Raw genomic sequence first — 21,770 nt, 5'->3', positions numbered from 1 at the left:
TTTTTCATTTTTCCTTTATAAACGGTAGTGATCTCCTTGTATCAAAATACGACATTTTAAATTTCATTGTTTCTGTCGTAAAGAGAATTACAGCATCTTATGGTCAAACAGTTAACATTAACTTTTGAGTTATTGATACCATTCATAGTGTAGCAGTCAGCTCAGGCTGCCATGACAAAATACCATAGCCTAGGTGGGTTAAGCAACAGAAATTTATTTTCTCACAGTTCTGGAGACTTGAAGTCCAAGACCAAGCTGCCAGAATGGTTGCTGTCTGTGAGGGCTTTCTCCTTGGGTCACAGAGAGCATTTTCTCACTTCCTCATATAGCAGAGAAAGAGCAAGTGAGCAGGCTCTTTGATGTCTCTTTTTTATAAGTGCACTAATCCTACTGGACCAGGGCCCCCCAACTTCATGAACTCATCTAAACTTGATTACCTGTCAAAGGCCCCATCTCCAAATACCATCACACTGGGAATTAGGGCTTCAACATGTGAATCTGGGGAGACATAATTCAGATCATAGTACATAGCTAAGGTCTTAGTGGGGTTTAAGCATTGGTGGAAGCATGCAAATAACTTACCTAAATTACATTTATTAAAGACAGACTCTTCCATTTGAGTGAATGGATGTGTTTCACACTATAATTCTTATGACATTCATTAGCATTTATTTTATATTTTTCTTAATAATGCAAGTACTGTATATGGAAGAGAGCTTAAAGTTAAAATGTGAGAACAACATTATACCTTTAAAAAGTTATTTTTGCAGTTTTTTTCCTAATGCAGATTCTAGTCATCGTTAATAGTTGATGAATTTCTAAATAGCCTAGCACTATTTTCAAAACTTAATCTCATATAGAAAAGCTACCCACCATCACTGAGAATAATGCATATTTTAACAAAAAACACTTTGTGCTAAAGACATATTTTAAAACAACTTTTTATATTTATATTTATTACAGTGTAGAGAAGAGAGGAATTTCTTAGCACGAAACTGTAGGGAGCCAGGTGTTTGTCTACAGGAAAGGTCATAGAGAGTCATGCCAGTAACACACAGAAAATATCCATTCAAACTGAAGAAAAGTAAACTAAGAGGGGGTACGGACAACATGAAATTGTTTTAAAGCCCTTTGTTTGAATGGTGTTGGTGCACCCCTATTTAAGTCCTTGGATATGCCCAAACCAATTTTTATCTTTTTTCTGCTGTAGGAAGGCTGTTGATTAAGAAGGGATTTTTTTTTCTTCTATTTTTCTTGTTTCTATGTTTAAAGTGGCGTGGGCTGTTTTACAACTGTAGGGGCCTTTCAATTTCTGTGGTGGGCTTTTGTATAAAGAGTGCTGTGCATCTAGATGAAATAGTGTGTGTCTCTTTATAGCATTTTTGCTTATGTGCTTTTACACATTATTAACACATTTTTTTTTGTTTGTTTATTCTATTTCAGTGTTTAACCGCTGAAGAGATCTTTTCCCTTCATGGCTTTTCAAATGCTACCCAAATAACCAGCTCCAAATTCTCTGTCATCTGTCCAGCAGTCTTACAGCAATTGAACTTTCACCCTTGTGAGGATCGGCCCAAGCACAAAACAAGACCAAGTCATTCAGAAGGTATATTGAAAGCATTTTTTCTCTTTTATTTGAAAAGTCTATAAAACCATTATGAAATGAAGTTAATATGCCTCTCTTTCTGCTTTATTGCTTTTAATTAAGCTACACAGAGCCTCTTAGAATAATACTTATATTCTGAAAGTATTTAGAATAAGAAGAATTATAACTTTTTTAAGCTTTGTAAGTTATACTCTTTGTTGAATCAAAATTATATTTAGTACACTTAAAAACTTTATAAAATCCAGTTCTTGATTTTAAACAATATATATTTTATACTGTGCATATTGGATTGCATTTTATTTGACTTATAATTGATCATTTCATTTCCATTATCTTTTGCTTACCATATTATTTTAAAACTTGTCAGTTTATCTGCAGTTACCAATGAAGAGATAAGAGAACTAGCATGCTTCTAGATTAAATCTTCAGGGACCAAATTATTAGTTCTAATTTTCATAGGTGAAAGAAAATACCAGAGGCTATTTTAAGTGACTATAATGGTATTGCCATGAATATGGTACTTTAAAGGTATGATCTGCTGCAAAGAAATTTTAAAACATAATAAAATATGTGCATGCTTAATATACAGCTCACCTGCTTGAATGTGTAGAAGAGTAACTTTCACCAATGAGATAAACCAATTGTTCAGGGAGTCTTTTTGACAATTATGTTGGAATTTTAATTTTTTTTTCATTTGTTCATTAAGCAAATATTTATTGAACAACATAACAAGCATTGTTCTGTGCACTAAGGAGTCAATAGTAAACAAGAAGAAAAATTATGTCTTATTAGGGCTTATGGTGTAGTGGAGAAGAGAGATAATAAACATTTAAACAAACAAGCAAATAAACAACATAGTTTCAGAGTGAAAGGTGCTATGAAGAAAATAAAATATTAGTAGGTGAGGGATAGAAAGTGATGGTGGGTGTCATCTTAAATAGATCAAGGAAGCCCTCTCTAATGAGGTATCATCTGAGCAGAAGGAGAGGGCCACAGCAAGGTCTTCTCTAGGGGAAGAGCCTTCTTGATTGAGGGCACAGCCAACATAGCCTGGCAATGAGCTTGGCATGAGTGAGGAGCAGCAAGAGGGTGCTGTGTGACCGGAGCCTAGTGAGTTGGCGGGGAAGGTAGAAAGAGATACATCTTGGCAGGAGATGGAGGCCAGATGAGGAAGCCTTGTGGGAGGTGGTAAATTGACTGGGTTTTATTCCGAATGTAGGGTGAAGTCATTGTCCCATTCTAAACAGGGGAGTGCTGTGATCTCATTCAAATCTGTAAGAGGGCATTCCACCTGTCTACAATCTGAAGAACAGATTGTAATGGGGCAAGAGTAGAAGCAGCGTGATTGGTCAGGAAGCGACTGCCAGGAGCTGATGCTCAGGATGATGGGGACTTGAACTAAGGTAGGGGAAGTAGAAGTGGGGAGAAGCAGTGGATTTGGGATGAGTCCTGGAGATCATGCTAAATGGTTTGCCCTGCATTGATTGTGGGAGAGGGAACAATGAGTCAAGGCTTGAGCCAGAGAAACAGGAGAGATCGTTATACCATTTCCCGGGATGGAGAAGACAGGGAGGAGCCGTTTATTGTAGAGGAAGGGAGTGGTGAGGATGAAGAGTATAATTTTTGGCGTGGTTGCTTTGAGACATTGACATACACAGATAGACAGGGAGGTCCAGTAGACAAAGACACAAAGGCATTTGGAGAGGAGATTGCTTTCAGAGGAGAGGTCAAGACCGGGGATTTGCCCGTCTAGAGATGATATTTAAAGACACTGGGGCTAGGCACGGTGACTCATCCCTGTAATACCAGCACTTTGGGAGGCCAAGGTAGAGGATTGCTTGAGGCCAGGAGTTCAAGACCAGCCTGGGAAACATAGTGAGACCCCATCACAACAAAAATTAAAAGAATTAGCTGGCATGGTGGCATGCAACTGTAGGTCTAGCTACTTGGGAGGCTGAGGCAGGAGGATCACTTGAACACAGGAGGTCAAGGCTGCAGTGGACTATGATTACCCCACTGTACTCCAGCCTGGGTGGCAGAGGGAGACCTCATCTCAAAAAAATAAAAACAAAGATACTGTTCTGAGTGAGCTCATCTGACATGAGTATAGATAGAAAAAAAGGGAAGACTTAACAAAGAAAGTGCCTGTTTTCATTTCTGGATTCCTTTGTGTATGTACACTTCAATCTCCCTCTATATGAATAAAAGGGATAACAACAATGACAAAAATAACAAAAATAACAATGATAGCCAATTCTTTTGCAGTTCTTACTATGTGACAGGCAGTCTTTGAAGTACTTTACACATTAACATATTAATCTCATGCAACTATATGATGTAGGCACTACTATTCCCATTTTACAGCCAAGAAAACAAAGGTATAGGGAGTTTAAAGTCATTTGCTCAAAGTTACACAACTTGCATGTGGTAGAGCCAGATTCAGCTGAGGTTGTCTTGGCTTCAGAACCCATGTTCTCATTGATATTCTGTATTTATATATACAAAGCATAGAAATCATCAAGTATCATTTATCAATATAATTCGCAATTTTGTGAATAACAGTAATTTCAATTTTGAAATATTAGTAATTTTGAATTGCTAATTGTTCAAGCAAATATTTTTGCTAGAGTATATTTATATTTCTACAAGCCTGTTTAATACAATTTGCACTTTACATTCAAAAGTAAATTCAGCAAATGTTTTAGGATACTACCCTTGACTAATAGTATTGCACAGTAAAAGCACAGACTCTGAAGCCAGTTTACCTGGGCTCAAATCCCAGCTCTGTAATTTTCCAGCTATGTTGAGAACATGACTTTAACCTTTTCCTGCCTCAGCTTCCTCATCTAAAATACTACCTTTCTTATGGGCTTGCTGTAAAGATTAAATGACTTAGTATTTGTAAAGTACTTTGAACATTATTCAATACATAGGTGCTGTAGTAGGCCTGTTAGTTAGGTCTGTTATTAACTACATCTAACATGTGCATAACTCTAGGTACAGGACGTGAGGTTTCAGAAAAAGCAAATACTCCACTCTGTGCAGGTTAGTTACTTATATTCAAAAGTAATTTTTTAACCCCAGTTGCTCTGTGCAAGTTAATTACTAATATTCAAAAGTAATTTTTAAACTCCAGTCACCTACATTACTCTGTTTCAGGAACCAGGAGTTGAGAACTGGAAAGTCAGAAGCAGGATGTGAGAAGTAGAATTCTAGGGACAACACTACAAAGTTATAAAATAGAAAAGTCAACAATTCTGAGTTCTGAGATCATAAAGGCACCAAATATTCAGACAGATAACCCAATAAAAAGAGAAATGCCTCTTAGGGTGCATATTGTGTTAGGAATTGAAATGAGACTGGAGTGGAGTGGGATAAGGTGGGAGAAGATATGGAAATGTTTCTCAAGGAATTTAGGTAATCTAGTAGAGTACTTGTTATACTTGTTACTACTCATCTAAGATGTTTAACTTGGCAATCTATTGCCATTTTGATGTGATATCTTGATTGTTTTATTTTAGTGCAACTGTATGATTATTTAATATCTCTATGGGTCAGTTACTTTAATAGTACCTTTATAGAATTGTTGGGAGTATCAAATGAGTTAATATATGTAAGTGCCTAGAATAATGCCCGGCACAGAGGAAGAAGAATGTCTTTGTTCTTATACATGTGTTCATAGGTTCACCACATTCCCTGGCCCCTGTGTAATCCTATTGCTTTTCTCACTGAGAAACACGTTTTAAAATAATTAAATGCACTGGATTTTTCATATAACTTTTCACTTAATGAAGAGTCAAGTCTTAGCCCATCCAAAGCAATAAAAAATCAACATAAAAGCAATCCAAATGATACAAGGATTTGAATACATTTATGTTGACATTTCAGTGGGCAGATAAAATAATATAATTTCTCAGAGGCCTCACATTTTATTTTTGAAATGTATTTCATGTGCTTTATAAAATGATATTGCCGGGCGCGGTGGCTCAAGCCTGTAATCCCAGCACTTTGAGAGGCCGAGACGGGCGAATCACGAGGTCAGGAGATCGAGACCATCCTGGCTAACATGGTGAACCCCGTCTCTACTAAAAACTACAAAAAACTAGCCGGGCAAGGTGGCGGGCGCCTGTAGTCCCAGCTACCCGGGAGGCTGAGGCAGAAGAATGGCGTGAACCCGGGAGGTGGAGCTTGCAGTGAGCTGAGATCCGGCCACAGCACTCCAGCCTGGGTGACAGAGCGAGACTCCGTCTCAAAAAAAAAAAAAAAAATGATATTGATGAGTACAGTAAACCGATGATAAGTTAAATTCTCTAGGAGAGAAATTAATTGCATTTTAGTAATAATTTAATGATCTGAAATTGCTTCATTTTTTGATGAAGTTACAGAATAGTATTTAATTCAAATAGTAGATAAAATAAAGAATATTACTTGAAGCATCCTTGAAAATCATGTTGTCTAGCTCTGTAATACAACCAGTGATGTAAGTCTAAGTTACAGAGAGGTTAAGTGGCTTCTTGTAGGTGTAATACCTAAGGTGAGATGAGAACTCCTGATGTTTAGTTTGTTATTGTTTTCACTGAATAACAGTGAATTAAATGAACTAACATTTATATCATGGTCTACTTACCAATTTTTTTAAACATAATAATAATCAACATTTATTAAAAGCTTGCTATATTCCAGGGACAGCATTAACTGGTTTTATTTTATTCTTGTAAAAACTCTATGAAATATGAGCTATTTTAATCTGCATTTTAAATATGAGAAAACTGAGCCTTAGGGAAGTCAAAGAACCAACCTATGATGCCAGTGAGAGGATGAGCTGGGATTTGAACACAAATCCTCTAGCTCCAGAGTTCACACTGTTAAACACCATTCTATACAGTTTCTCAGTTGAATGGGGCCAGGCAAAAATTAAAGCCTGGGCAGTATGCAGATCTGCAAAGTGGGGATCATAATAGAACCATATTTCCTCACTAGTAAAACTGGAAAAATGATAGTACTTATCTCATAGGGTTGTTGTGAGAATGAAATGAGTTAAAATAGGTAAAGTTCTTAAAAGAGTCTTACACAGTGGACATTCAATAAATGTAAACTATCATGACTATATTTCTTTGAAATCTATTAAAAATCTTTCAGGGTTCACTTATTAGGAGACTGGTCCCTCTCTGAAACATATCATTTGAGAAAGTCCCATGTATATATGGAGATGTCCAAGGAATAGATTCATACCAATGTATTCTTTTGGTGCTTCAGTTGAGTGGAAAGTGCTTCAGTTGAGTGGAAACTCCGGACATTATTTTTCTGAATAATGTTCTAACAATACAAGAAGTGGAAGCTATGCAGTGTGCCCAGAATGTGATGAATTACACTCCCACCATCCCCCAAGTTGTGCTCATCAATGTGCAAGGGCAAAGAAAGTTAGAAAGGTGGATAAGCAGATGGATTGGTATGTCTTTTTGACAGAGTTCTGCTGCACCTTGAAATGGGGAATTTATTAATTCATTCAGCAAGGAATGTATGCTTTTTCCTGGACAATTTTCTAGGCACTGAGGATGAATAAAACATAGCCCTTCTCATTGAGAATCACACAGTTTATATGATGTAGGCAAACATATCAGTGATAAAATTACTGTAGCACACAAGAAGTGGTAAGCGAACCAATTAGTTTCAAACAAAGAGTAAAGGGAATCCTGATCAGCCAGGAAGTACTATCTGGAGAGCAGGGAAGCTTCATAGAGGGGATCTTTGCATTGGCTTGGAAAGCCACGTATAAGTTTCTTAGGCAAGGAAGATGGGAAAGTGTTTTCAGACAGAGAACCACAGTGTAAAGGTAAAGTTCGGTTGGGAAAACATGGTGTTTGGGTAAAGGCCGTGTTGAGAAGAGGCTATATAACACTGGAGAGGCTGTGTGAGGGTCAGTTTATGAGGGGTGATTTCAAATGGGGACACGAGATGATCATTTTTGTGATTTAGTATAAGTCTGTAGGCCATGTCAGTTAGTAGAAGGGGCACCAGATCGATAACTGTCACGTTATATAAGATGAGGGAGTGAGAGGTGATGAGGGTCTGACTTCAAGGCCACTGGCAATGAGGAAGGAGAAGCTGGAGGTGAGAGATACCTGAAGCGGAATTGGTAGGGTTTGATCACCAGTTGTCTATGGAATTAACTGGTGGAAAGTGAAAAATTGAAATTGATCCTACTGTTCCTGTTATTTATGTAGGTAGTGAACGAGGGTAATAGAGCAGGTGTTTGCAGGGAAGCTGATGAGTTTAACATGTGCATGTGGCTTTGCTTCTATTGGCACTTAACAATTTCTTTGCCTTTTAATTTTACTTTTCAACATTATATCTTGTCTACGCAATGAAATTATAAATATTTGTTGAATGGATGAATGCATATAGGCTAGTGATGGACAGAAGTATGTTTGTGTTAAGAGAAATTCCATGTAGATATACCATGAAAAAAGGTGTGGAATTGAGAACTCTCTCCAAGTGGAATGTCTGTGGAGACCAGTAGTATTGTTTAAGGTGATAAGGTAATAAATGGGAATGAAGTGGGCTGTTAGGTGAAGTTGTAGGGCATGGCCAGGACCTGAAACTGATAGGAAAGTGTCTGCAGAAGATGCAGTCATCATGGTCAGTGCTGTGATGATTCTTGGAGTTACATAGTACCATTTATAATCTCACCTTTTCATTTGGTATTTAGCACAGGTGACTTTGTATCACTCTGTGTGTGTGTTTGCACGTGTGTGTGTTTGTTTGTGTGTGGTGGCAGGAACCATGGTTTGGTCCACATCATCTAGGCTGAATGAACATTTACTAAGTTTGTTTATATGTACATAGAAATTCTAGACTAACAATAGTTATAGTGAAAGGCTGGGAGTGGTGGCTCACACCTGTAATCCCAGCACTTTGGGAGGCCAAGGCAGGTGGATCACGAGGTCAGGAGATCGAGACCATCCTGGCTAACACGGTGAAACCCTGTCTCTACTAAAAATATAAAAAGTTAGCCGGGTGTGGTTTTGGGCGCCTGTAGTCCCAGCTACTGCGGAGGCTGAGACAGGAGAATGGCATGAACCCAGGAGGTGGAGGTTGCAGTGAGCCGAGATCATGCCACTGCACTCCAGCCTGCGTGACAGAGTAAGACTCCGTCTCAAAAAAAAAAAAAAAAAAATAATAGTAATGTAATTATAGTGAACAATCTTGTGTTAATGAAGTATGTATAATTCAGGATAACATTTTTACAGTTTTGTTGAGTCCTTTGGCCTTTCTAAAAATGAGATTACCTCTAAAGGAATAATAAAGCATATTGCTAAAAAATGTGGGCCTGGGAGCCAGACTGTCCAGGTTCAAAATCCAGCTTTCTGTCTGTGTGACTCGGGCAGCTTACTTCAACTCCATATGCTTTGGTTTCCCCAACTGTATGAAGGAGGTAGCAATATTTCTTACAGGGTTTTGTGAGGTTCAAATAAGTTGACACATGTTGATCACTTAGCACAGGGCCTGGCACATGGCAAATGCTCCCTGAGCTGTAGGTGTTACTAGTGTACTCCACTGACAGTGCCATGGAGAAAAGTGGCCCACCATTTAAACATGCTTTCTGGATATTTTGAAGAAGTGGCTAGGCAGAGGCAGCTTTCTCCTCTGTCACATTGTACTTTGTGTACAGTGTGTGGGGCCAGAGGCAAAGCCACATGTTGCACAGCCCTGAGGCCAGGTTGTATCTCAGCCTGCACACACACATAGGTGACTATCCTTGGTATGTTTCACTTGTATTCCCATTTTTTCCTTAAACCAGCCCCTCTGGAATAGAGAGAGGGAAATTGAGGCCCAAAGGTGACAGGTCACACACGCCATTAGCTATAGAGCTTAGGATAGTATTCGTTCATTTCATTCTAAGCAACACTTATTGTGTGCCTACTGGGTGCCAGGCCCTGGGTCTCGAGAGATGAAAGATACACCACCTTCTTCTGTCACCAGCATCTCTTCTGTATGGAACATTTTTGCCTAATGTGTGTCTCGCAGGGTGAGTTACGTAATGCAGCCGCTCCCTCCTGCCCCCATGTGCTCACTTCCTGAGTGCTTATTGCATCAGGCTGACTTTAGTTCCCAGGAGGCCCCAGCTGGGGAGCTGAGGTGCTGCTGGTGCCACCTTCTCTGAGGAGGTGCTGTCCTCAGGAGTCTGAAGACAAATGATTGTGACAAGCTCAGTGTTAGCAGCTATGGTCACCTTGAAGCTAGCCCACTATGACCCATCTCCATCCCTGCCCTCCACCCATCGTCCCATACCTTTGTCCTGAGGCTCACACTGCCTCTGTTTTTTTTTTTTTTCCCCAAAGTGCTGTTTTAATCTATTCCTTGAGCCATAGATGAAACTAGGTGGCTTGGAACTGTGGACCTCAGATTGTTTGTCACTGTTCTAGATGTTTTCCGAGTTCCCTGTAAGCTGTAAAACTCAGTAATACCATAAAGATGATTTAGGGCTGATTAAAACGTAAACTGTATTACTATTAATGCTTGCTATGCCATAATTTATATTCTCAGTTTTCTGTATACTTTTCATTGTGTAGATTTTGTTCTTTTAAAGAAGATATGTGTCTTAAGCTTTTAAAGACACTTTTAAGCTTAATGTATAGGAAAACTTCATTTGGTTCCTTGCTCTGATTAATTTTTACTCTCTTTTCCCTCTGACCCACAGTTTGGGGATATGGATTCCTGTCAGTGACAATTATTAATTTGGCTTCTCTCCTCGGATTGATTTTGACTCCACTGATAAAGAAATCTTATTTCCCAAAGATTTTGACCTTTTTTGTGGGGCTGGCTATTGGGACTCTTTTTTCAAATGCAATTTTCCAACTTATTCCAGAGGTAAGGATGTTGGCTATTTGTTTCAGTGAATAATTGTTTCTTTTGAATGTTTTAGCACTTTGTATGTTTTTAGCCTCTGTAATTCTTACAGCGTTTTATGGTCTGGTTTATAGTGTCTTGGATAAGAGAAAGCTGAATCACAGCAATTGTAAAGGCTTGTCCCAAGCTACAGTGGATGTCAGTATCAGAGACAAAATTAATATTCTAGGAGGCCAGCCACTAGGACGTGCTCAGACAGCTCTGGGACACCTCAGAAGGCCTTAAAACTTTATTCTGCCTTGCACTTGGCAAATTTAATTTTTTCACATACAGTTTCATTATTTATTTATTTGTTTTTCTAAAGAGTGTGCATGTCAAATGTACTGTGAATGTCAGATGTAAATTTATAATTTATTTAAGATATACCACTAACTTCCCTCATATATTTACTACAGCTATAAGTGACTAGAGAATAAATGAGAGCATGGTCAACAAACCTTTTCATTTTTTCCAATTGTGGAAAACATATCAATTGGGGACTAATAAATAAATAGCAACTTATTTTTTTCCTTTGATAAAATGTGTTATTGATCTGATCTTGACTATAGTGCACACTATTCAATTTATTTCAAATCTGTGTTGTGCCCATATAAGGAAGAGAAATGGAGGAAGGAAAATAAATGAAAGGAAAAGAGAGGCAATGCTGAAGAGGAAGGAAAGGAGAAAGAGACTTTCATAGAAAGGATCCACAAATGAGAACTAGAGAAATATATGTATACATGGACTATATCTGCCACCCACAAAGCACACACAGAGGGAGAGATAAACTCCATACACAGAGAAAATATTAATAGTATTTTAGGGAGTACCACCCTCATCTCATTATTTTTAGAAAATTATGACTAAAGCTTCCTTTAATTTTCAAGCTATACATGAAAGTGGGGATATAACTTTTTAGGGTTATAGATTTATTATCATTATTTGATCTAGAACATAAGATAATATCTATTTCAAAGCCTCAATTGTAGAGATGAAAAGTATTAAAATTCAGGGTGATTAAATAATTTGATTATAGCCTTACAATCAGCTAGTAACAAAGCTAGGATGAGAATACAGATTTTCTGATTTAAAAGAGTATTATATACATAATATATTTAATATGATATAATATATGTGTTTGTTATCTGCTTTATGGGTCAAATTAAATTAAACTAATACTGTATGTGGACTAGAAACTCTACATTTATGATGTTAAGGTTTTCTATTTTATTGAAATTTGACAATACAAATAATCTGTAATAATATCTCGAATTTCCATAGAGTTTTTTAATAGCAAAATGATTTTCGTTTTCTTATTTTACTTTATTTTCATAATGTCAATGTTAGGTAAATGGAACAGGCTTTTTTTTTTTTTGCCATTTTTGCATTGTATAAACAGGCACAAAGAAGTTACTCAAATGAAGATGTGGCCATGATGTCTCCCCAGAGGCAAACATGGGACAAGAACCCAGACATCTTCTATTCTGCTTCAGAGGGGAGATTCACAATGTGTGGAATGGTGTGAAGCTGTGGCTTTGCACCCATTAGTCTCTCCTCCGATTCTGTTTATTTGAAGTTTATGTGTCTTGCCTATTAGGAACACCTTGACTCTTTATAACTTCAAACTCTTAACTCCAGTTCTTTGTCCTTTAAACAAAGAATTATTCCGTTCTTATTGCTGTGTGTGTGTATGAGAGAGAGAGAGAGAGGTGGCAATTTTAAATCTTCTTTTGGCTTTTATTCTTGGGCCTAGCCCTTGATTTATTTGCCTTTTTAGGATTTATCACAGTTTTGTGGGCATAAGAGGATTTCTCTTGGGAAAACAGTAATCCAAGTGGCCTGCCATATTTATTTTAAAAGTTTGACTCTGGATATCATGGACTAACACATTACTTTTAGAGACAGGAGGTAATCAATATCTCATTTATCTTCATTATCTAGACCTAATATTGTATTCTAAGGATGGGAATCAGTGCTGCTGCTTTACTGCTAAAAGTTTACTCTTTCAAGGCAAATATTGCTGTAGGTGTTATAGCTGGGAAACTGTAATATTCTCTGGTGGCTTTATTTAATGAGACTTCTGGTTGTAAGATTTTTGTGCCATTTCATACAGTTTTGTCATTCAAATTTCAAAGTTTTCATTTTGTAATTTTTGGCAGCTAAGTTTCTAATATTACTTGGATGTGAAGAGAGACTTAGAACTTTGGTGAGAATTGTATACTGGTATTATTTTCCAGAAATCAAGTTAAATTTCTTGGTTTTACTTGAATTGCCCTTTTTTCTCCCTTAGGCATTTGGATTTGATCCCAAAGTCGACAGTTATGTTGAGAAGGCAGTTGCTGTGTTTGGTGGATTTTACCTACTTTTCTTTTTTGAAAGAATGCTTAAGATGTTATTAAAGACATATGGTCAGGTAAATGGACTTTATTTAAAACATATGACATTTTACCCCCTAAAGTTACTTTATATAGGCAAATAAAGACAGGATTTTTATTCTTAGAATTATGAGAATGGTTCAGTTGTTAGGCTTGTGAGTTTAAGGAGAACAAAGAGTCAATATATTGAGAAGTATAAGATAAATACTTGATTCATGTTGTAAAATTTGGAACAAGTACCAACAATTTAGTACTGAATAACAGATGTGCCTAATTTGTATTCTATTCATATTCATCAAAATAAGAATGTGTACGTGTTCTAACATGAACAAACAGTAACAACAGAATCTAACACATGAAAATACGTGTAAAAAAGAGAAATTTTATATATCTAAAAAGATTTCTTTACATTTAGAATAGACATACAATTTTCCTCTTATAAATAAAAAGCAGTAAACTATTTCCCTGTCTGTATGAATCATCTTTTTTCTTCTTATAATCTCTTTGGTTTTTGTTCCCATATAGAATGGTCATACCCACTTTGGAAATGATAACTTTGGTCCTCAAGAAAAAACTCACCAACCTAAAGCATTACCTGCCATCAATGGTGTGACGTGCTATGCAAATCCTGCTGTCACAGAAGCTAATGGACATATCCATTTTGATAATGTCAGCGTGGTATCTCTACAGGTATATGTTGTTTCCATTTTTTCTTGATTATAGTACATTCTTTATACTGTGTAAACACGAATGTGTATGAAGCTAAGTCAGTATTTTGTACGTTTATGTATGTCAGACTTATTCTATATATGTGGGATAACTGGAATGTAAGTCTGCATTGTTTTTCCACCTTTCCTCTAAATATTTACTCTAAACAAGTGAGTTAAGAAAGAAATTGTGGATCACTGGTCTGGGCTTCATTATTCTCTAAGATTATTTACTATATGAGAGTCTCTCAATTGCATTTATACAATATTACATAACAAAATTAATTCAGAGCATTTATTTTACAATTGTTTGAAGATCCAGAATCAAATAATCCTCTGATTTTGAAACTGCAAGAAGAAAGAAGATTTGGAAATTATTAAAATTGTTTTTATTAATTGTCTGACATACAATGTATATTTATATCCACATCTTCTAAATAATATTAATAGGCACAGGCCAGGTGCGATGTCTCACGCCTGTAATCCCAGCACTTTGGGAGGCCGAGGCGGGTGCATAACAAGGTCAAGAGATTGAGACCATCCTGGCTAACATGGTGAAACCCCGTCTCTACTAAAAATACAAAAAATTAGCCAGGTGTGGTGGCAGGTGCCTATATTCCCAGCTACTCGGGAGGCTGAGGCAGGAGAATGGCGTGAACCCGGGAGGCAGAGCTGGCAGTGAGCTGAGATCGCGCCACTGCACTCTAACCTAGGCGACAGAGCAAGACTCCGTCTCAAAAAAAAAAAAAAAAAAAAAATAATAATAATAATAGGCACAATTTCTTGAGTGACCATCATATACCAGCTAATATACTCAGCACTTAATTATTTGATCTCATTTACCTTTTATAACAACTACTCAGTGTAGGGATTATTTCTTATGTATTAGAACTATATTGGTTTCAAGTGATAGAAATCAAATTATATACGCGCAAAGGAGAACTTACTGGAAAGATATTAGATGACTAATGGAACAGCCAAGCTACAGGAAAAACAAGAACCTAGGAACCATTAGAACCACTAGGACTCTCCCTCCTTCTCTTTCCTGCCTCTTAGCATCATTCTTTTCTTTTACCGTAGGCTATCTTTTCCATAAGTGGTATACATAGCCACTAGCAATTCCTGAGATTTGTCTTAAAATTTCAGCTACTAGCAGGAAATTGACCTGACTCTTTCAGTCCTAAATCCAAAATCTCTGGCAAGTGTCTTCCTGGTCCAGCTTGAATTAGATGATAACTTCTAGACTAATCTAAATGCTTAGAGGGTTGGGTCCCTTTAATGATACCAAGGGAGTGTGGATGGAGTAGAGGAGTGGTTATCAAAAAGGGATGCTGAGAAGATAGTATCACTGGTGTCTACAACAATTCTCTTTTGACAGATGAAGAAAGTGGAACTTTAGATATTAAATAACCCCTCCAGCTTTACTCAGATAGTGAATGGCAGATCCACAAGCTATATAGTTAAACATGATATAAAGTGAATAGTTAAAAACAAAATAAAAAGGAAAGCCAGCTAAGGGGAATAAAAGAAAAAAAAAAAAAAGAGCAATCTGGAAGAGATTATTATGGCAAATACCTGAGTTTCCTTCTGGAAAGAAAACGTGATTGGTCATATGCTTCTCTCCACCTGTTTAAGGAAAATTTCAAGTGTATTTGAAGAGCCAGTTATGTGTTAGCACTATAGTAGCTAAGGGGAAATTATTTTTTGCAGTGTGATGAATGATGCTTTCAGCCAAGAGTTTGCAAAGAATCTGGAAATGTTCGAATATATAATTTCTTACAATAATAATTACAGCTAACATTCATTAAATGCTCAAGGACTATGCCTAGAACGTTAGATGAATTACTTCATTTGATCTTCCTAATAACCTAGGGGGCAAGTGCTATTGTAATTAGGAAAGTATAACTTAGAGAGGTTAAATAGCAAACCCAAAGATGCTCAGTTCCTAATGGCAAAGCTTGGATTAGTACCGAGGCTGCCTTATACTGAAGCCTGTGTTCTTATATACTTTGCTGGACTGCCTTCCTTATGTTGCTACTCTATTGTAAGCAAGATGACAACATCAACTCTTAAATATTTATTTTTTTGTAGTGGGGAAAAATAATTTGGCCAAGGATATTGCTTTCTGAGGATATATAATTTAATGCGAGGCACAGCAGAAAGAGCCTAAAGAATAGTAGTTAAAACCCTTCCTTATATCATGTGTCTAAATTCTAGTTGCCTTATGTAAACTTTTGACAAATACTGGATTATAGTGAGATTGTGGTTGAACTCTGACAAGTCATTCAAGAGGTGCCAGTCAGCTATATTGCTAATTTAAACATTGATTAATAATTATTTAGATACCGGATGGCAGAGGGATAATCTGCCATGAAATTTGGAGCCTAACTTGAATTCTTGCTCTGATGGAAGATTTTCCTGTATCTTTCCAGGGTTAACAAGATAATTTTAGGCAGGGCTACACTTCTACAGAGAAGGAGCTTTGAACCTGGTCCAACCTTGAAGACGTTCTCCCTTGGGATCCCCAAGTCCTGTAACACAAAGCACGGAAGAGATACAGTTTGAGATTTAAAATATTTAAAGGGCTGATAACCTCCTTGACCATACTAGAAATTCAGTGTGACCTCTCCTGATTTCAAGAAAGTTCCTTCTGATGAACCTACTAGGATAAACTAGCTGTTAAATATGCCTTGAGTATCAGAATGAACTGATTGGAATACTTATATTTAGAAAGGAGGATGGTTATCAAAGCCTTCAGCTTTTGTAAGAGGCTAATTTTTTAAAAAATAATAATTAACAAATAAGTTTAACTTCTCATAAGTTATATTTTAGTTAAAGCTTTAAGGCTCCTGATTTAGGATTAACTATGGGCAGAGGACATGTTTGCAGTAAATCTAAGCACCGTGACAGAGATGAGGCCCTCGACATGATCCTGTTTTACATAATTTAGAAATACAATCAGAAGGCTGTTTTTACTCCACTTATGACAGTAGTGCTTTCATTTACTTATTCAACAAACATTTATTGAGTTCCTGTTTGTTGTCCTAGGCACTGGAAATTCAGAAGCAAATTCTCGAGGAGCTTACAGTTTATTCAGTGGAAACATAAAATATAGAAATGAGCAAAACAAGAAACTATCGTATAGTAATAACCTACTTCGATGAAACTAAAGCATGGTGATGTGAGAGTGAGTGTGGGAGCTTCTTTTGATTGACTGGTCAGAAAAGGGCACTCAAGATGTCAGCAGAGAATTGTATAATGAGGAAGAACCAGTCATGCAAATATCGGGGAAGAAAATGTGCTAAAGACTTTGAGAATAATCAAACAGGTCACACACAAGGGACCTGGAAGCTGAACGGTAGTGGACTTCCCCACATCAATGCTGGAGAGCAGTGGCACAATTCCTTCAATATTCTGAATGAAAACAACTGTGGAATTGTAAACCTAGGTAAACTACCTATCTAGCGAGAGGGAAAAATGGAATTAAGATTCTGGAAATACACTTCCAGGAATAAGAAAGCAGCTGAAGAAAGAAGACAAGGTGCGTGCCAGGGTGACAGCCCTGCACCAGGCCTTGAGATAATAGTTTTCATGCTAATTTCTTATGGGGACTATTTTCTCACTGTTTTAGTTGAAGATATAGTCTCAAATAAATACACATTTAAACCAATTGAGCAACAGACTGAAATTTTCAGTTTTGTTTACATTGCACAAAAAATCAAAAGAAATGAAATTTAAGAAATAAGTAGGTCTGGATATTGCTTTAAGAGAGTAAGTATTACAATGTAAGTGATAGTGATTTTAATAATAAAATTAAAATACTTTCTAATATTTTATATTATAAAAATAATCTAACCTAAGTGACCCCATTAAAAGGATTGAACATGATAATATAACTCAGGGTTCAATTTGGGTTACAAGTGTGGATTTAAGAATTTTGTTGACAATCCCAGTTGTCACTGCTTCAACAAAGTTTTTCCAAATTGAAAATAATAAGGAACTCTCTAAAAATTACAGTGAGTTAGGTGGTCTAATTGGCATTACTATCAATAGAATACAAATTAGGTGAAAATCTAGATTATAAAAGCATGATTTTTGATCTTGCTGAAATGTAGGAAGAACAAAGACATGTTATAGAATACTTAAACTGTATGACTTAGGAATGTCTTTGTTATTCATCCGAGGAATTCTGGCTCATCACAGAATACTCAGCTAAGCAATAATTTATAAATTTAGAAGTCTCTGGTGTTTTATCTGTGTTTAGCCATATAAAAATCATAGTTTTACACATAGGTTTTTATTTTGTTTTCATGGAAGCATATTTATCACAGTGAAATAATAGAGGATATTAACATTTAACAGTTACCTTGATTATAACTTTTAAATATTTAGACTAAATGATTTGAGAGTTCCTTAATACCTTTGCTCCAGGCCTAGTAAGTGTGAGGCACAACAGTCCATGTGGCATGTGTGTGTGCACAGGCATGCGTTTTGGGGAAAAATGTGGGTCATAGAGGGGTAACAAGGAAGATGTAGGGAAAAAGAGGGGTACGCGAGATGCTATTTCCCCATGTTATTCAGTTATTGTTGCTAGGTAATGTGTCACATGTCACCTTGTGACATGCTTTGTTTTTCTCTCTTCGACTTTCCTGTGTAGCCAAGTGTGGAGGTGGAGTCATTTCAGTATCTATGCAGCCGGGTGGGGCTCCCCAGCCCAGACACAGCCTTGGTGTTTGTTGGATGTTGATTGCTGAGGAATGTTTGGTACTTTGGGAAGGGTGTCAGCACTTCAAGGCCACTAGAGGGCCCCTGGAGCTCGTTCCTCCAGCAATCTGTCATCCGTCTCTCTTTTTATGAAATTTTCTGTGCTTTCATTTAAGAATAGATACTATTAATTATAAAGTGATTTTTAGAAGTTGATTGTTGTGAATTTTATGTTGAGTTGCAATGAAATAGAATTTAGCTGCTAAGTGTGGAGATGCTAGGGAGATTTTCTTTGTTGATGACTGATATGAAGTGACACTCTACGAATAGGGTAACATTTTTGAGGTGGTTGGGCCTCCACGTGAGTTTAAATACACATAATTCATTCAACAAGTATTTTTCCAGTACTTAACCTATACTTGGCACTATTCTAAGTGCTGGCACAAAGGCGACAGTGGAGAGGAGATGAGAACCCAAAGCAGTTTTCAAGAAGTAACAGATGAGGTGAGACAGCAGAGTTCACAGATTCCAAACTTTCCACCTTTCCATAACATAACTGAAATATTACACATTTAGCACAGAAAAATGGAAAGCACTCTCTTTGTTTTTAAAGTATGAAGTACAACAAAACTGACTGGCAGCTCTGTATGTACATATATGTGTGGGGCTTGTCTACTGGTCTTTTGGGTGGTGTATTTTTCTCCATTCTTGCCTGGCGTTGGGAAGAGAGGTAGAATACTACTGACCACCTTATGTTCTAGGGTACATGTGCACAACGTGCAGGTTTGTTACATATGTATACATGTGCCATGTTGGTGTGCTGCACCCCTTAACTCATCTTTTACATTAGGTATATCTCTTAATGCTATCCGTCCCCCCTCTCCCCACCCGACAATAGGCCCTGGTGTGTGATGTTCCCCTTCCTGTGTCCAAGTGATCTCATTGTTCAATTCCCACCTATGAGTGAGAACATGCAGTGTTTGGTTTTCTGTTCTTGCAATAGTTTGCTGAGAATGATGGTTTCCAGCTGCATCCATGTCCCTACAAAGGACACGAACTCATAAAAAAAAAAAAGTCCTTAAACAAAAACAAAAACAAAACAAAACAAAAAGAATATTACTGGCTACCACTTGGGAAGTGGAGTGGCAGGAGAAGGGGACGGGGGCACTAAGAATATTTGACGTAACACCCCTTTCTTTAGTACTGTACTTCACAACAGTCTTCAGTTTACTTTGTGTCCTTGAATTGAGGGTCTCTGTGGTTCACTTTCCCCAGGGGTAGATCTCCAGTCATCATTTGGGGTGGCTGCCTTGCCACATTGGCTTGGGAGGAAGGACTTGAGGTTCTACTTGTTCCCTAAATAGACTTGCAGCCACTTCTCTTATGTTTAGTTCCAGTCTTTGCCCTCTGCCTTCAGAAGTACTTGGTGCCTCTAATCCCTGAACTTTTTTGAGGTTCTGGGTCCTGCATCACTTTGCTTCTTGTTGACTTTCTTCCTCTGTGAAGTCAGTTAGAACCTGCCTTCCTCTTTCCATCTGCCAAAATAAAAATCTCAGTGCTGTCATGTTGTCTCTCTTTCTTCCTGTCCTTGCAGCTTTGTGTCTTCTTTATTCCTTTATAAGGACATAGTTTCAGGAGGGCATTTCAGGAGGGACAAGAGATAAACACATATATATCTGGTCCACCCTATTTCACTAAAAGCCCATTTACTATTTTAAATCATATAGTTCTTGAACATCGCAAGATTTAAAAACAAATTACTTAATTTCCCCTATAATAACAATTAATTAAAATAGAAAACTATACAAATAATAAAATGACATAAGAAATGATTTCGACTGATCTTGATTGACTGGTACTTACATAAAAACAGTAATTAGAGGCAGATGATGTAGCCAATCATGAGGAGAAATTCTGGGTTGCCTTTGCTATTAGTGGAATTCCTCACTCACTGGGTCTATCTCAGGGCATCCCTGCCCGGACAGGTCATTTTATCTGGCTTCACTCTATGTGTTGCTAGGGTCATGAAAATTGGTACCTGAATCCACTGAATTTAGCCTACATTTCATTGATATGAAGTATACTTTTATTCATGAAAAACTGCTCTAAAGTTTTTTTTTTTTTAATTACTCCACGAAATTCTTATATCTCATGCTTCTTTAACAAGGAGACTGAGATGATTATTTGGAATCTGTGACCTCTGCTGTCTCGCCTCATTACTTCCGTTACTTCTTTAAAAAAACTACTCTGGGTCCTCATCTTCTCTCCACTGTTCCGCTGTCCCCTTTGTGCCAGAACTGGTGTCCTTTCTCCTTTTTAAGGCCAGTTCCTCTAAATATTCTCATCTTTCCCATGGCCTCTTCCAGTTTTGTTTCGCTTTGTTGTTTTAGAACAGGGTCTCACTCCATATCCCAGGCTGGAGTGCAGGGCTTAATCAGAGCTCACTGAAATCTCAAACTCCTTAGCCTCAAGGGATCCTCCCACCTCAGCCTCCCAAGTAGTAGAGACTGCAGACACATGCCACCATGCCTGGCTAACTGAATTTTTTTTTGTTTTTTTGCAAAAATGGGGTCTTGCTCTGTTGCCCAGGCTGATCTTGAACTCCTGGTCTCAAATGATCCTCCTGCTTTAGCCTCCCAAAGTATTGGGATTACAGGTGTGAGCCCCCACACCTGGCCTGTTTTCGTTTATCTTTCCTGAATCTCTCTTTTTCCTGTGTCTACAAACATGTTCCATCTTTTCTACCTCAAGGTATTATTTTTTTCCTCAATCTGCTACTCCCCAAGTTTTCTCAAACCTTCTTTCCCACAACTGTCCAACTTTCCTAAAGACTGGCTAATTCTGAAATAAGACTATACACGTTTGGCAGGTTCTTAAGTGCTTTACATATATTAACTCATTTAATCCTCACAGTAACAACCCTGTGAGGCAAGTACAATGGTTATTTCCATCTTGCAGATTTGGAAACTGATGTACAGAGAATGTAAGGAACTTACCCAAGGTCACACAGGTACCACATTAGGATTGAAGTGCAGGAATCCTGTTTCCTGGTCTGTGTGGTTAACTGTTACCTTACACTATGCTGCCTGTTGTTTCTATTTGTTAGCCAACTTTTATATCCTCCTCCTCTTCCTCATCATCTCCTCACATGCTTAATCACGTACAGTTTCTAAAGTCACTCCCTATTCTCTGAACTTTCTTTTTAGAATAATGTAAGTGGTTGTTCTAGGCAGCATGCTATAATCCCCTTTTTAAAATTAAATTATTCCTTTTTTTTTTTTTTTTTTTTTTTGAGACAGGGTCATTGTAACCTCAGACTCCTGGGCTGAAGCAATGCTCCCACTCAGGCTTCAGAGTAATTAGGGCTACAGGCGTGACCATGAGCTATGTTCCTACTCCTCATTCACTCTTTCTTCCTGAGCCATTCCTATAGTTTAACACATAAGTGAGTACCTATTATGGGCTAAATGCTAGAAATATAAAGGCAGG

At 37.5% G+C, this 21,770-nt stretch overlaps 1 protein-coding gene across 3 annotated transcripts in view; it reads left to right on the top strand.

Moving 5' to 3' along the window:
* SLC39A8 (solute carrier family 39 member 8) overlaps positions 1-21,770 on the top strand; it is a 90,875-nt gene that overhangs the window by 29,163 nt on the left and 39,942 nt on the right. For all 3 annotated transcript variants that reach the window (XM_030919435.1, XM_030919430.1, XM_010363316.2), the window contains 4 exons: positions 1,444-1,606; positions 10,308-10,477; positions 12,786-12,908; positions 13,396-13,560. In XM_030919435.1, coding sequence (XP_030775295.1) covers positions 1,444-1,606; positions 10,308-10,477; positions 12,786-12,908; positions 13,396-13,560 — 621 coding nt within the window. The remainder of the gene's footprint in view (positions 1-1,443; positions 1,607-10,307; positions 10,478-12,785; positions 12,909-13,395; positions 13,561-21,770) is intronic.

Source organism: Rhinopithecus roxellana, chromosome 2 (assembly GCF_007565055.1).
Source record: "Rhinopithecus roxellana isolate Shanxi Qingling chromosome 2, ASM756505v1, whole genome shotgun sequence".
Lineage (NCBI taxonomy): Eukaryota > Metazoa > Chordata > Mammalia > Primates > Cercopithecidae > Rhinopithecus > Rhinopithecus roxellana.
The sequence above is the reverse complement of the archived record's forward strand: the minus strand, read 5'-3'. Positions and strand labels throughout refer to the sequence as shown.